A 16,591-nucleotide genomic window follows, 5' to 3' on the forward strand; every position below is an offset into this window, starting at 1 on the left:
GGAGATGGAGACCGGGAACGTGGCAAACCTCATCAGCATCTTCGGGTCTAGCTTCTCGGGACTCCTACGGAAAAGCCCTGCGGGCGGCCGGGAGGGGCGGGGGCAGCGGCCGCCGCCGTTTGATGGATCCGAGGATCGCCTGGTTCCAGCCAGAGCAGCTCGGACCGTCCAACAGTCTGTGGATGCAGATCTGGGAGACGACCCAAGGGCTGAGAAACCTCTATTTCAACCACCACTGTCACAGCAGCGGCACGAGCAGCACGAGCGGCGGCACGGCCAGCAGCGGGAGCGGCAGCGGCCCCAGCAGCCCCGGCGGCACGGCCCCGGCTCCGGCCGGCATGTTCCGCTCGGGTGAGCGCCCGCTGGGCGGCCTCGCCGTGCCCGCGGAGCAGCGGGACTTCCTGCCCCTGGAGACGACCAACAACAACAACAACCACCACCAGCCGGCTGCCTGGGCACGGCGGACAGCGTCAGGCCCCTCGGCGTCGCCGGTCCCTTCGGCACCCTCGTCCCCGCGTCCCGCGGCTGCGCTCCCCAGCTCCGAGCCCGCCGATCCGGCCTCGGGCAGCAGCAACAAGAGGAAGCGTGACAACAAGGCCAGCACGTATGGACTCAACTACAGCCTGCTGCAGCCCAGCGGAGGGCGCGCGGCCGGGGGCGGCCGGGCGGACGGTAGCGGGGGCGTGTACAGCGGGACCCCGTGGAAGCGGAGGAACTACAACCAGGGAGTCGTGGGGTAAGTGCTGGCGCTGCGGCCTGCGCCGAGGGTCTGCACACACGCGCAGAGGGGCACACGCCCACAGGGACCTGGGGGTGGGGTGGGGTGGAACCCCGGTAGGGCCTCCTCCAGAGCATCAGTGGCTATTCCTTCCTTCATCGCTTGGACGGCCTAGGCCGAGCTTTCTTGGGGATTCCCTTCAGCTATCCACTTCCCTTCCGTAGTCATCCCCACCTTCCTTCTCTCCTAACTGTCCATACCTTCCCGATGCATTCTTACTGCCCTTCTACCGTCTCCTCCCATGCCCTAGAGTTCAGCCTGCCCGCTGATCCCTTCCTGTCCCTCACACCTTGGTCCCCATCACCACTTCCTTAAGATGAAGCCCCTTAGCCCTGGGCCAGTACTAACTTCCTGAGAACGTTCTTGCTTTAGCGTCTTTAGATGGTTAGGACCAGGAGGTCCTCTTCTTGCCAAGAATAGAAACATCCAGAATGCTCTTTCCCCTCCCCCAATACCCGACAAGAATCTTGTCAGCCTTGAAAGACACTGCCTGTTCTTGACCCTTTGGCCCGTGTTTGTTTATTTAAAAATCTTGAGTTTGCGATGCTTGGACTATAGAGTGAACGCAAGCACTGCGTGACAGCTTCGTTTAGGTTGGCAGAGATGGTGAGCTCTTCTGAGCCCTGATAGAACTTTCTAGGAGTTCATGGTTGGCAGCCTCTCACTGTGAAGTAAGTTGTCCCTGTGGCAGAGGCAGCAGTGGTTCTCATTTAGGGATGACCGTGGTGCTGTGTGTGAATGTTGTTCCACTAGTGACTTTGTCCAGCTCTTACAAAATGGAATCTTACCTGAGCCCTAGTGAATTATGTACATAAGCTGGGAATGTTTCCAGCCTGCTTTCCCTTTGGGAAGAGCCCCTGTGCTGGCTGGATTAGGTTACTGAGTTTCTTCTTTTTTCTTTTCATTTTTGATAAAATGAAGCTTTTGGACTGTGATGTGGTTTGCGTAGCTCCAGTATGGAAAATCAGCTTGGAAATTGCTTCTCATTTCCAGGTACTGATCTGTAGTGAGGCCTAAGGAAATCAATTAGTAATCCTGTGTAAACCTTTCTTAGCTTCGCCCATTCTGGTCTGCCCCAATTGGCAAGGAGAGAGTCATATGCACCTCTTGAAGGTCTGTAAAATGAGTTGGTGGGTTCCATGTGCTATAGTGGGCTGGTGTCTGCTCTGTACATTACTATTACAACTCCCACCTTTTATGGAAAAATGCAGTCACGTGGTCAGGACTGGTGCTGGGGAACGCCTCATAGCTGCCCTCATTTTCCAGAGGAGATCCTTCAGGGCTCAGTCATTTTTTGCCCAGCTTCAAGGGCGCTCTCCATGGTCATCACCTTTTATTAAAGACTTGTGGTTGCATCCTGTTAGCCTTTCCAAGGTGAAGCATATACTGGTGGTTTAGCCAACAAATTGACGCTGAGAACTCTGCTAGGAAGGGGCTCTGCTTAGGGAATCAGTGTCAACTAGTATCTGGATGGCCCCTAACTGCATTTTACTGAAGCCTCTTGCCTGTTTCTAGAAAAGATACATTATAAATCTGGCTGCCTCTGATCAGAAGTTGTTCTCTTTTCTCCTTAATGTTTAACATAAATCCTGAAAAAGTTCACACAGAAGCTTTGGATACTGTATTGCCCTCAGAAGGATCAGGGAGGGCTGTTCATTTCCCTGAGGGATTACTGTTAAAAACTGACTGTAAACTTGTTAAGCGGCTTATCACACCATCAGACTTCTATTCTTTCCCACTCCCAGAAGAAGACACCAGCAGTTAGGAGTTCATTTTTCAATCTGAGACTTCTTAGTGTTGAGAGCTACATCAGACACTTCTAAGAAAGCTTGCTAAGAGACTGGTTCTGAATGATTTTTGTTTTATTTATGCAGCCTCATTTCTTAGCCTTTAAGGGAATTTTACTATTTTTTATTACTTGAAAAGTTACATTTGCTTATTTTGTGTGTGTGTGCATGTGTATGTGTGCACGTGCATGTGTGCACACATGCCAAGGAAAGAGAGTGGAAGTCATAGGACTACACATTGGGAGTTGGTGTTTTGGGTCTTGGGTATCAAACTCAGTCCATCATGGCTGATGGCAAGCTACTTTACCTCCTGAACCATCTTGCCAACCTAGTTTTGCTTTTAAGTGCATGTATTTAAACAGTTGGATTTCTGAGTGTACTTTTCAGTATTGCGCTCTTCATTATGTAACAGCTTTCCCTGGGGAGGCAAAACATACTTGTCTACTCATCCCAGATACTCACAGATCAAAGGATGGATACTGCCAAGGTCCAACTTGGTGAACTGTAAGTTTTATTGTGGTTACTCAAAGGAATGTGAGTGAAAGGTTACTTATACTTATAAAAGTAGAAATGACTCAAAGACAGCTGTATCACCAAAGCTCCCCCCAGCCTGGGAACCTGGAGCACACTGCATGGCCTGCAGGCAGCTGACAGGTTGGATAGTGTCCTTCCCAGATGCCTCAGTTTGTCTCCGGGAAGCTGGTCAGGTCTCAAAGTCATTTTTGCAGCTGGGCTCTGCTTCTAAGAGGGACTCTTAGGTTTTATTGTTTGCTCTGAAAGGGAGGGGCCTAGTGAATCTGGTCAGTTTCAGGGACTTCCTGAAGCTGTTTTGAGTGATTTATGTTCTTGTTTAAGGAGCTTCCCTATAGGATGGAATTTTTCAATCACAGTGAAAATTTTAACATAACACTTCTGACATTACATTTAGTGTGACTCTTACCATTTTTTTCTGTTCTTGGGATTTAGCTAAATGGTAATGTGCTGGTTGAGCAAATTATGGTTCCTCGACTCTGAATTAACTAACTCTCCAGATAGGGACCTGGGACACACAGCTTGTGGACAGGGCATTAGAACTCAGACTGTCTGTCCCCTGCTATTCTTTGTCTCCTGCTCCAGTGGTTGACTAAACTCCCTGAGTGCCTCTAAGACTTTGAGTTTGAACCCCTGCTCCTCAAATTGCTGAAGTCCTTGAGTCTTGGTTCTTAATATGCTTTATGTTCTTGCAAGGCAAGCTTACGTTTAACCCTTTTTTTATGAACAAATTCCCTTCTACTCACTGGATAGAAACAACTCTTCATATAGAGTACTATATGAAGGTTGAGGTGTAGCCCAGTGATACATATACTACGTACAGTGGTAGAACACTTGTCCTCTCAATTTCTCAGGAGGCTCTGAGCTGTTCAGTCAGCTCAGTAGAAAAAAGAACATAACCAGTTGCTAGTAAGTGGACCCACCAGTCTTCAAAAACAGTGTCTTTCATGGCCCATCACCCCAACAAGAACACACCACATCTATGTGTGTGTGTGATTAGTGGCCTGTAGTGTTGTAGGTGTGATCCTCAAATAGTTTCCACCTCTACATGCTACTCCACCAGTCAAGAGAGCAGAGAAAGCTGTGTGAAATCATACAACAGCTTTTCTAGTTTCCACAGAGGAAGTACCCAGGATTTTTCTCAGCTTCGGCAGGTATAAGAATACCTACCTGTTCACTGCCCTCCTGTCTATCACATTTTTACAATTCTCAGGTTGTCTGAGAAAGACAAGGAAGACAGCCACTTGCCCAGTCCAGTGCCACTAAGGGAAGCTATAACATTGCTTCCTTCTGAGCGCCTAATACTACAAGTAGCTATTTCATGTAGGTAACTGAGACCTGTCAGTTGCACACGTAGGATCCAGACCCAGCCAGGCAGTGGTGGCTCATGCCTTTAATTGCAGCACTCAGGAGGCAGAGGCAGGTGGAGCTATGTGAGTTCAAAGCGAGCCTAGTCTACAGAGTGAGTTCCAGGGCTGACTCCAAAGTTATACAGAGAAGCCCTGTCTTGAAAAACCAAAAACAAATAAATAAGTAAATGTAAGTAAAAGATTACACGTAATGGTTGTCATATAAGTAATTATGTATTGAAGATGGCTTTGAGCTAGGCTTTTCATCAATTTGCAATCACCTTTAAATTCTGATAAATTGTATAGATATAGAACTCTGGGCCACATCGGAATTTGAGTTAAAGATTTTAGGGAAAAGTTGAACCTGGAGCCACTTAGTGCTGCCTGGAGATTACATTAGTATTTAATAATAAAACATAAGAATTCTAGTTCAAGTCCCTCCTAAAATAGTGGTTTGTAATTAGTGCAGAAATGTTTGCTTTCCTGTTTGGTTTTTTTGTTTGTTTGTTTTTGTTTTGGGTTTTTTTTGTAAACCCGGCTGGCCTCGAACTCACAGAGATCCGCCTGCCTCTGCCTCCCAAGTGCTGGGACTAAAGGTGTGCGCCACCACCACCCGGCTTCCTATTTGTAGACGTGCTCAAGAAAATAGAAACCATTATTACCACGTTTTAGAAACTTTAACAAAACTTTTCTACTTGTTACTGTAATTAACCTCTTCATATATATATATGTATGTATATGAAAAAGTTATGTATATATATATACACAGTTGCATTAATTTTTTCTTTTGAGATAATTGATAGGTTAGTAAGAAGTTATAGGAATTAGTAGATTGATTCATACTTTATTTGCTCAGTTTCATTGTAGTAACATCTTGATTACTAGTTTAATTCAGAAGCAGGTCGAGAGGCAGAGACAGGCGGATCTTTGTGAGTTCGAGGCCAGACTGGTCTACAAGAGCTAGTTCCAGGACAGGCTCCGTATCTACAGAGAAACCCTGTCTTGAAAAACCAAAAAATAAATAAATAAATAAAAAATAAATAAATAAAAATTCAGAAGCAGGGAACTAAATATTTTTATAATTGTAATGTTTCATATTTTGTCTTTTTCGCATGCATATGTATGTAGAGCTTTGCCACATTTGTAGATTCTTAACAACTACCACTACAATCAAGATACAGAACTAAGTTAGGTTCATCTTGGTTGTTCATCATGTTTCCTTCATGAGGAACAACAACAAAAAGATACAACTATTCTCTCAACTCAGATTTCTCTGATCTCCATAGTCACACACATCCTTTTTGTCCCTAACTCTTTTTTTTTTTTTTTTTTTTTTTGTTTTTTCGAGACAGGGTTTCTCTGTGGCTTTGGAGCCTGTCCTGGAACTAGCTCTGTAGACCAGGCTGGTCTCGAACTCACAGAGATCCGCCTGCCTCTGCCTCCCGAGTTCTGGGATTAAAGGTGTGCGCCACCATCGCCCGGCTTGTCCCTAACTCTTAACAAGCACTAGTCTGTTCTCCATCTCTGCAAATTTGCCCTTTTGAGAATGTGATGTAAATGGAATCCTAGCATCTGTAACTTAGGCTTTTTCTTGCCTGAAATTTCTTTGCACGTCATTCAGCTTGCCTTATGTGCCAGTAGTTCTGTCACTGGTAGTGTTCCATTGTATGGATGCTCCAGTTGAAGCATAGTCCAGAAAAGTAGTTTCCAGGTGTTGACTGTTAAAATAAAGCAGCTATAAACATTTATGTGCATATTTTTATGTGAACATAAGGCTTCATTTTGGTGGAATAAATGCCCAAAGTGCCATATGGTAAGTACATGTTTAGTTTAAAGGACCTCCTACCCATTTTTTTTTCAAAAGCATTTCATGAAATCCTACCCATTTTTATACTTCTTTTGTGTGTGTACATGTGGTGCATACACGTACATTTGGAGGTCATAGGTCAACACCGTTCTCCACCTTGTTTTTAAGTTGGCCCCCAGGATCCACCTGTCAGCATCTGTGTTGCTGGCATTGGGGTTACAGGCAGGCCCCGCCTTCCACTGTTTTGTCATCTAAACTCAGGTCCTCACACGTGCATAGCAGTCACTTTACCCACTAAGTTGTCTCCTAGATCACCTCTACGTTCTTCATTTGATTTCAGTCAAAAGGTTTAAAGTGACTGCACCATGCCAAGTTCCTGTATGAGGGGTCCGGATTCCATGCATCTCTCCAGCATTTGCTGTGAGCACTGTAGTACAGCTCTTCTAATAGATGATACCAGACAGCTAACTCGTTGTGCTGTGATCCTACTAGACTTGTAGGAATAACTGTTTCCCCACCTTCCATCTTAGTTTTATTTATCTGCAGCTTGGAGGTAGAAGACCCTTTGCCTTACTTATATGTACAAAGTCCTATGTTCCATCCTGGCATTGAGAAAGTCTCAATTCCCATGATTTCCTTAGATTTACTCTTAGTTGTATTATTCAAAGTTTTTTATTTTGTGGGGGTGTATGTCATTCAAATATTCCTCATTGGGATCTTACTATGTCAGTTTATGCCACAACACTACCCTTAGTGGTTGGTTTTGTTTTTGTAATGAATTAATAGAGAGCGAGAGAGACAGAGAAAACAAGGGTCTTACTATGACCTTGAATACCTGGCAATCCTGCCTCAGCATCCTGAATGTTGGAATTGCCAGTGTTGGCCACTGTGCTTACCTATAGCCATTGAGTGGAATGAAATATCCACTGTTTGTCTTCCCAATTGCCCTTTAATAACCTCTTAAAAACAGCTTGTTCAAAGCCGGATCCAAATATGGTTCTTTCCCTGCTATTTAAATCTTTTAATCTATGGGTTTCTCTGCCATCTGTTTCCCTCTCTATTAAATTTGTTGAAGAAATGAAGTTATTTTTTTTCTTTCCTTTATATGAGATTTTTGGATGCATCTTGTGTGTGTTATGTATTTGGACTTGTGTGCCTGTGTATGCAAGTGGGGAGGAAGCCAGAGAGGACGTATGGTGCCCTGCTCCATTGTTTTCCACTTTATTCCTTTTAGTTAGGGTTTTTCACTGTTTGGTTAGGCTGGGTGGCCACCTAGCTCTTGTCAGTCCTGGGGTTACAGGCATACATGCTGGGTCACATGTGACTTTCACAGGGGTGCTAGTGGTCTGAACTCAGATTCTCATGCTTAGGCAGGAAGCTCTCTTACTAAGCCACCTCCTCAGCTCTAGGTGATTGTTTTCTGTAAACTTCCCTGATGTCTGGCTTTTTCTGATTGCATTTTTGTTAGGTCACTTTAGTGTGTGTTTGTTTGGTCTTACAGTTTCTTTAAATCCATAATTGGAACTTTTTTCATAATTTGATAATTTCATTATTCATAATTTGATCTTTTTCATGAATGCTTTATAGGTGAATGATACATGTTTTTAAAAGGCAGATGGGAGCTGGAGAAATGACTCAGTGGTTAAGAGCATTGGTTACTCTTTTAGAAGACCCAGGTTCAATTCCCAGCACCCACATGGCGGCTCACAACTAGCTGTAACTGGAGTCCCAGTGGGTGATCTGACACCAGCTGAGTTCAGTAGTACGTGCCTTTAATCCCATCACTGGGAGGTAGAATAGAAGCAGGTGGATCTCTTTGAATGCAAGGCCAGTGTGGCCTATACGTGTTCTGGTTTCTGGACAGCCAGGGCTAAGTTGAGAGACAATAACCAACGACAACAGCAAAAAAGAATAACTTTCTTTTGTGATGTTAGTAGCCATTTATGGTGGTTGGCTGGTGGTATTAATGCAGTAGGATTGTAAACTCATATTCTACTTAGAGCTCTTTCTCTTGTTAGCTGGTACTCCTAAGATCTCCTTCCCTGGCTGACTTGGTCATTGTGAGGGCACAGTTCTCTGTTGGAGTACAGCATGAGTGAGGATGGAGGTGGGAGAACTTTCAACTTCAGTTGTGTGTGTGTTTTTGTGTATCTGTCTGTCCTTTCCTCAGTCTGTCCATCTGTCCGAAATGAGAAGGAAGTTCTCCCCACGGTGAACTGTAGGCTTTTGGTCTGTGGTTGGAAATGTCATGAAAGCCCTTTGCCCGTTGCCACCTTGCCTTGGCTTTTGATCTGTGACAGCCAAGGGAAGCCTTATGAGCTCTATTGCCTGTGAGCCTGTGCCCAGGAGACAAAGTTCACACAGCATTCAGTCAGGAACAGTGCTTGTTTTGTTTTCCTTTAAATTAGCCTTAGATTATATTTCCTTGTCTGTGCTGTTTTTAACCTTGTAACAAGTCATTCTTTATTTCAGGGTGATAGAACCCATAGGCAGCCTAGAAAGAATGCCTATAGGAAGTAAAGTTGTTAGGAGTCCCCTTCCCCTCAGACACTTTAAAGGCCACCACTTATACTAGTAGAGCAAGGTCTGTGGCAGCAGGGTGGCCTTTGGGGAGCAAGATTCTGAGGAAACTCTGGACCCCAGCCTCTAGGTCCCCAGCCCTAAGTTAGCTTTGGTATCCTCAGGAGTGTGCAGGAGTTCCTTTGGGGAGGCAGCAATCATGGGCAAGATGGCAGTCACACACACACTCTTACAGTCTGAAGATATCTTCCTTTTTTGTCTCCTTCCCAAGGCATGTGTAGCTCAGTAGATTTTGGAAAGCAGTTTTAGGTTTATGGAAAAAGTGAGTAGAAAGTTCAGTTTCCATGCGCCCCCTGCTCCTGGTTTCCCCATTACTAATGTCTCGAGTAGAGTGAACTTGATGAACCAGTTGCCAAGTACAGTTGTTTGGCAATGGGATTCACTCTTGGTGTTACAGACCCTAGAGCCTGGGCAAATGTGTGCCAAAATGGTTCTAGTGCCCATTCCTCAATTCTCGTTTCTCCACCTATTCATTCCCTTTTTTTCCAAAACACCTGGCAAACACTAGTTCGTTCTTTGTCTCTACAGTTTGCCCCACCCCAGGCTGTATTCTAAGTTGCTGTCACTAAGTCCTTCATGTTACCTTTCACTGGCAGCCTGCTTTTGAGAGCCCTTCATGTTTTTCCTGGCTTGGTGAAGCTGATTTCTCTGTAGTGCTGAATAACACGATGGATATATCATCTGTCTACCCACTCGTCTTGTTAGTTCCAAGTTTGGCATTAAGCTGCTGTAAACTTCATGAGCAAGTTTTTGTATGGCCACACTTTTAGTATCTTTGAGTAAATACCAGGGAACATGATTGCTAGATTATATGGTAAGAATATTTTTTTTTGTAAAAATACTGCTGAGGGGTCTTCCAAAGTGGCTGTATCATTTTTCATTCATAAAGCAGAAAATGGGGTTTCTTATTATTTCATGTCTTGCTCCAGGTTATTATTTTGGCTTCCTGTTATTCTAGTAAGTGAGTAGCGATCACAATTTAATTTATGGTTCTCTGATTTCCTTAACAACTTCATGTGCCTGAAGCACAATCGGAACACACCAATGTTGAGAGGTGGGATCTGTAAGAGATTAGACAGCCATATTTGGGGAGGCTGAGACAGGAAAGTGTTGAGTTCAAGACCAGTCTGGGGCTCGGCAGTGGTGGCGCACGCCTTTAATCCCAGCACTTGGGAGGCAGAGGCAGGCAGGTAGATCATTGTGAGTTTGAGGCCAGCCTGGTCTACAAGAGCTAGTTCCAGGACAGGCTCCAAAGCCACAGAGAAACCCTGTCTCGAAAAAAAAAACCAAAAAAACAAACACCCAAAAACCAGTCTGGGCTTCATAGCAAGACTCTGCCTTTTGAAATTTAGTGCCTCTTGCATGCTAGGCAAGCACTCTGTCACGGACATACATCTCAGCCCAAGGCTCTGTCTCAAGATGAAGCAAATTAATAATAAATGTTGTTATGAGAGTCTTGCCCTCTAGATTGATGTTATTGTTCTGTTTTTTCCCTTTCTCCATTTTCATGAGTGTATAGTATGCATGTATGTGTGTGTAAGCATGCATGTATATGTGTATACATATATGTGGAGGCCCGAGGTTAATTCTGAGAATCAGTTACTCTTCCACATTATTACTGCAGGGTCTCTCCATCGAACCTCCAAAACCAAGAACACCTAGATTTTTTCTTATCATTTAAGGAGTTGTTCTTGACGAGTTTGTTTAGAGACTTGACTAGTTTGTTTAGAGACAGGTTGTGCTATTTAGCCCAGGCTAGGTTGGCCTTGAAGCTGCCTCAACCCAAGTGATAGATTACAGGTATGAGACACTGGTTATTTTTGGTTTTTCGAGACAGGGTTTTTCTGTGTAACAGCTCTTGCTGTCTAGGAACTCACTCTGTAGACCAGGCTGGCCTCAACTCACAGAAATCTGCCTGCCTCTACCTCCCAAGTGCTGGGATTAAATCCAGCACAGATTGCTTTTTGGTATCTTTATTGTCCAGGCTAGTCTCTGAATCCTCAAGTAACTTCTCCTTCTCTTCCTGAACCCTAGCAACACTGCCCACAGTTTTGCCTTTTCCAGATTGTCATATAAGTAAACTCATACACGATGTAGTGTTGTCAGATTGGCTTCTTTCACTTAGCAGGAGGTGTCTTTGCATTAAGTTAGCCTTCCAGTTAAGACCACTGGTATGTGCCAGTGGATTTTATCATTTTTTGTTTTACATCATGGTCTATGGTTCATTTTAAGGTTTTGTGTGTAGGTATAGGTATAAGATCTGCATTTAGAATTGAATTTAGAATTTGTTTAGGCTTACTTATTTAATTTTTTATGTATGAGTGTTTTGCTGCATGTATGCATACCTGGTACTGAGGCGGTGAGAAGAGGATGCATATCCGCTGGGACTGGAGTTGTGGATGTCTGTGAGTTGCCACACACAGTATGGGTGCTGGGAATAGAATCCAGGCCTCTCTAAGATTGCTCTAAACTGCTGGGCCTTTTCTCCAGCCTCTAGAGTCTTTTTTCCCCCTCCCCAAGACTTTTTTTGTAGCTTTGGCTGTCCTGGCACTCACTCTGTATACCAGACAGTCTGGCTTTGAATTCACAGAGATTCGCTTGTGTCTGCCTCCTGAGTGCCTGGTTTAAAGGTGTGTACTACCACTACCTGACTGAGTCCTTTGTCTTTTTATATTAATTTTAGAATCAGTTTTTGATAGTCAAGCTTTTCTATTTTTACTTTATAGATGAAGCTGGAAAAAAATGACTTAATGGCCACACTGAGTTTTCCTTCTTTTTCTTTTTTAAAAGGAAAACCATCTTTATTTTTTGTGAGATGTGCATGTATGCAGGTGTTCTAGTAGGCCGGAAGAGAGTATTTATTGGGTTTTCTAGAGAGCTAGAGTTACAGGCAGTTGTGAGTCATGCAGTGTGGGTGCTGGGATCCTCTGCTAGTATTCCAAGTGTGACCACGGTGCAGTTCAGTGCTCTTAACTGAGCCATCTCTTTAGCCCCTAAATCCTTGTTTCTTTCAAAGATTTATAGAGTTTTATACAGGTCCTCTACATATTAGATTTTCTGTCTGAGTGCTTTTATAAATGATACTATAAGCTTCAAATTCTGGACTTACTTATTTCTGACATTAAGTCAACAGTTTTATTTCTTCCTTCCCATTATTTTTCTTACTGCCTTAGCTGGACTTCTAGTATATGACGTTGATTAAGACAGTAGAAATGTACATCTTACCCTTGTTCCTAAGTTATTTTTCTTTTGAGACAGGCTTTTTTTGTGTGTTACAGCTCTGCTGTCCTGGAGCTTGCTCTATAGACCAGGCTGGCCTTAAATGCACAGAGATCCGCGTATCTCTGCCTCCCGAGTGCTGGGATTAAAGGCCTGTACCACCACTGCTTAACTTTAATGGTGGGAAAACATCTGATTTCTAACTGTTATAATTTGTTAATTTGAGTTTTTTTAAAAAAATCAAGTTGAACTTCCCTTTTCTAGTTGACTGAGGTTTTTTTGGTGAAGGTTTATTAATTAGTATAACCCTTTTTGTATATCAATGCGATTATAGAATTTTTCTTTCTTAGTTGCTGTAATGGATATTATTCTTGAAGTTTGAACTAGCTTTGCATATTTAGAGTAAGGTTCTGTCTATTATAAATTGTCTTGCCTTAGCCTCTTAAGTGCAGATATTGCAGGTGTGAGCACCATGTCTAGCATTTGTAGCTATGTCTTCTTATCATTGGCAAGTTTCATCTAGGCTGACAAATCTGTGAGACCAGCGGTGATTATTTGCCTTTTGTTTCTTTTTTATTTTTAAATTGTATGTATATGAGTGTGTTTATATATGGCTTTATGAATATGGGTGTTGTATCCACAGAGTCTAGAAGACGCTGTTGGTTCCCTGGAGCTGGAGTTAAAGGCAGTTGTGAGCCACTTACTTCACCTGGTGCTGGGATCTGAAAGCACCATGTGCTCTTAACTAACTGCTGAGCTGTCTCCAGCCTCCTTTCATTGTTAATAGTAGTAGTTTATTATTTTTATGTGTGTGAATGTTTTGCCTTCAAGCATGTTTGGCACTAGATGGGTGCCTGAGGCCAGAAGAAGCCAAGAGGTCTCCTGGAACTGGAGCTACAGGTAAGCAACCATGCAGGAACAGGGAATAGAACTAGGGTTCTCTGCAAAAGCAACTAGTGCTGTTAAGCACAGATCATTTCTCCAGCCCCTATTACTAGTAATTTTTATAGCCTCTCTTCACTAACCTAGTGAACTAGACGTTTATCAGGTTTTTTTTTAAATAGCAGCCATTATTATAGTCTATATGATGTGTTTGTGTGTGCATGAATGCATGTATGCCGTACCATGCATTTGAAGATCATAGGACAACTTGTGGGAGTTCATTTTTCTCCTTTAACCATGGGATCTGGACTTTGAACTCAGGACATCAAGCTTGTACAGCAAGCCCCACTGAGCTAGCTTCTTGGCCTAATTTATGAATTTTTTTTTTAAGAAATAAGCTTTAGTTTCATCAAAGTTTTCTTCTTCCATGATTTGTATTTGTTTTTAGTTTCATTGCTTTTAAAATTGTTTGTTTGTTTTGGTTTTTAAGACAAGGTTTCTCTGTAGTTTTGGAGCCTGGCCTGGAACTAGCTAATGTAAGCCAGGTTGGCCTCGAACTCAGAGATCTGCCTACCTCTGCCTCCCACATCCTGGGATTAAAGGTGTGCGCCACCACCACCTGGCTATAAAATCATTTCTTCTCCATTTCTCACCAAAATCACCAGCCCATGGCAACCAACTACCAGTCAGTGTTGTTTCTATGGATTTGACTGTTCTGTACATTTCATATTAATGGAGTTGTACTTATTTTTGCTTATGTGTCTAGAGACAGGGTTTCTTTGGAGTTTTTGGTGCCTGTCCTGGAACTAGCTCTTGTAGACTACAGATTTTCAGATCTGTTTATACACTGTGTGGTACACTCTTGCTTTCTAGGAGGTGATTGCTGCTCCAGGGAGGACAGGTGTCCTTTCCATAGTAATGTACCATGATGTGTACTTACATGCATGAGCAATGTGCCTTGATGTCTGTACTTACAGATTTTACATTAGTGGTTTATCTCTCTCTTTCTTGTTTGAGAGAGCATGCACACTCGTACCTGTGCCACAGATACATGATTTTGAGGACATGAGGGAATTTGTTTATGTGAGCCAACACTTAGATATTTTGGTGTTTTATGATAACTTAATTTGAGAAATAGAGCTACAGAATAGAAGTTTAAAATCCATGTGTTGCCAGGGCCTGGTGGAATTCACGGAGCCCTAAGTGCTTACAAGGATCAGAATCCTAATGTTTGCCGCTTGTCTTCAAGCCACATATCTCCATTGCAGGCAGGTTGTTATGTCCATGTGATGAAGAAAAGGAGGCTGAAGGAGATAGAGGGGTCCTTTGGTACAGATGTGTGTCAGAAGCAGGTTCAGAATCTAAGGCCAAGGCTCCTTTTGCAGTGATTCTGAGGCTGCAATCAGTGGTCTTGGTTGTTCCAGGAAGGCGGAGTAGGAATTTGTAAGTGATCATTATGTGGGTGACTCTGGTTCTCATGCGTGCATGGCATGTGCTTTACCTACTGAGCCGTCTTCGCAGACTGATCTTTAACTTGTTAGATAAATCATCAGTGACATTCAGCACATTTACATCACTATACACTTTTATTTTAACTTATTTTTATTTTATGTGCATGGGTGTTCTCCCTGCGTGTATGTTGTTCACCATGTATGTGCAGTGCCTGCAGAAGGACTGCAGCTATAGATGGTAGTGAGCTGTCATGTGGCTGTGGGGAACTAAACCTGGGTCCTCTGGAAGAGTAGCCAGTGCTCTTAAACTGCAAAGCATATGTCTAGCCCCTTTGTTATTCAATTTCACCACTATCTAACTACAATACTTTCTGTCATCTCAAATAGACACTGTAGAATGAATGAACCGTATTCCTCTCCAATCCTTTCCTGCTTTCAGTGTTTAAAATTTGCTTATTCTTTGTCATGTAAGTGGGATCAAGTAATGTTTATCCTTTTGTGTTTGGCTTTTCCCACTTAGCATAAATAGAGACGTTAAAGGCTTACTCACGTATAGCATATATCGGAATTTTGTATCTTTTTATGAGTATACTATTCCATTGAATATTCTTTTCATTGATTTTTTTTTTTGAAGTGCTGTATATTGAACCCTTGCATGTACGAGGTAAGTACCCTACCAAAGGCCCATTATCCATTACTTTTTAAATATTTGGGTTGTTTCTTTTTCCTGTTTTTTTTTTTTTTTTCTTTTGAGGCAGGGTTTCTATGTGTAGCCCAGGCTGTTCTGGAACTCTCTTTGTAGACCAGGCTATCCTCGAACTCATAGAGATCTACCTGCCTCTGCTCGATTAAAGGTGGGTGCCACCACATCCCACTATTTGGATTGTTTCTATTGGTCGATTATTGTGAATAATGCTAAACATTGATTTACAGATATTTGATACTCCGCTTTCAGCTCCTTTGGGTTTATATCTAGGAATAAAACTGTTGGGTCAGATGGCAATTTTGTGTTCTCAAATTAAGTTTTAATATTTTTATTTTAGATAGGGTCTTTCTTGTCCAGACTAGCCTCAGCTTTGGGTATATGGAGGCATTGAGTACAATCACAATGTTGTGTGGCAGTTGCCACTATCAGTTCCAGAATATTTTTTAAAAATATTTATTTATTTATTATGTATACGATATTCTGTCTGTGTGTATGCCTGCAGGCCAGAAAAGGGCACCAGACCTCATTACAGGTGGTTGTGAACCACCATGTGGTTGCTGGGAATTGAACTCAGGACCTTTGGAAGAGCAATCAGTGCTCTTAACTGCTGAGCCATCTCTCCAGCCCTCAGTTCCAGAATATTTTATCACCAAGTGAAATTCTGCCCTTTCCTAGCCCCTGGCAACCAAGAATCTGCTGTCTCTGCGGATTTCCTTGGTCTTCACATTTCATGTAATAGAATCATACCAGGTGTGGGCTTTTGTGTGTTCAATGTTTATCTGTATTGTAGCATGTCTTTTTTCATATCCATTAGATGGTTATATCATGTTTTATTAATGACAAATCTTATAGTTAATTACATTAAAAACATTACTATGAAGGGACACTATGACCCATGGCAACTCCTATAAAAGAAAGCAGTTAATTGTGGCTGGTTTACAGCTTCAGAGATTTAGTTTGTGATCTTCATGGTGGGATGCATGGTAGGACAGAGGCAGACATGGTGCTAGAGAGGAGCTGAGAGTTCTACATCTGGATCCCCAGGCATCAGGGGGAGAGAGAGACTGAGCCTGGCTCTAGCATTTGAAACCCCAAGTGACACACTTCCTCCAATAAGGCCACACCTACTCCAACAAGGCCATGCTTCCTAATCCCTGTCAAGTAGTTCCATTCCAGATTAAGAATTGAAATATGAGGCCGGTGATTCTGCTGCAGAAGATGAGAGTCCTTCTGACTGAGGCCCCACCCCAATAGCCACTGGGTTCCCTCGACCCATAGGATATCTAGCGCATGTCCCTGTTACCCACTGCACTGATCATGAAGCCACTGGCCACTGCCATGTGTGTTGCAAACGTGTCACCATGCCCTTCCTGACGGATACCGTAGGGAAGTTATCCAGCTGTTCCTCAGACCCGGGGCTGGTGGTTGGTTTTGGATTTGTGTTGACTGTTGATACTTATTTACTATATAAATATAATTTATCATTTGTATCAAAAAATGA

General features: G+C 43.1%; 1 protein-coding gene across 2 annotated transcripts in view; it reads left to right on the forward strand.

The window, feature by feature from the left end:
* The first annotated feature begins 8 nt into the window (after positions 1 to 8).
* The window catches only part of Tent4b (terminal nucleotidyltransferase 4B), a 50,730-nt gene continuing 34,147 nt past the window's right edge, over positions 9 to 16,591 (forward strand). The window contains exon 1 of one of the 2 annotated variants that reach the window (XM_005367033.2): positions 9 to 736. In XM_005367033.2, the coding sequence (XP_005367090.1) occupies positions 123 to 736 (614 nt within the window). In that variant the 5' untranslated portion in view covers positions 9 to 122. The remainder of the gene's footprint in view (positions 737 to 16,591) is intronic. The other variant, XM_005367036.1, reaches the window with a different exon arrangement.

Source organism: Microtus ochrogaster, unplaced genomic scaffold (assembly GCF_000317375.1).
Source record: "Microtus ochrogaster isolate Prairie Vole_2 unplaced genomic scaffold, MicOch1.0 UNK15, whole genome shotgun sequence".
In the NCBI taxonomy this organism is placed as follows: Eukaryota; Metazoa; Chordata; class Mammalia; order Rodentia; family Cricetidae; genus Microtus; species Microtus ochrogaster.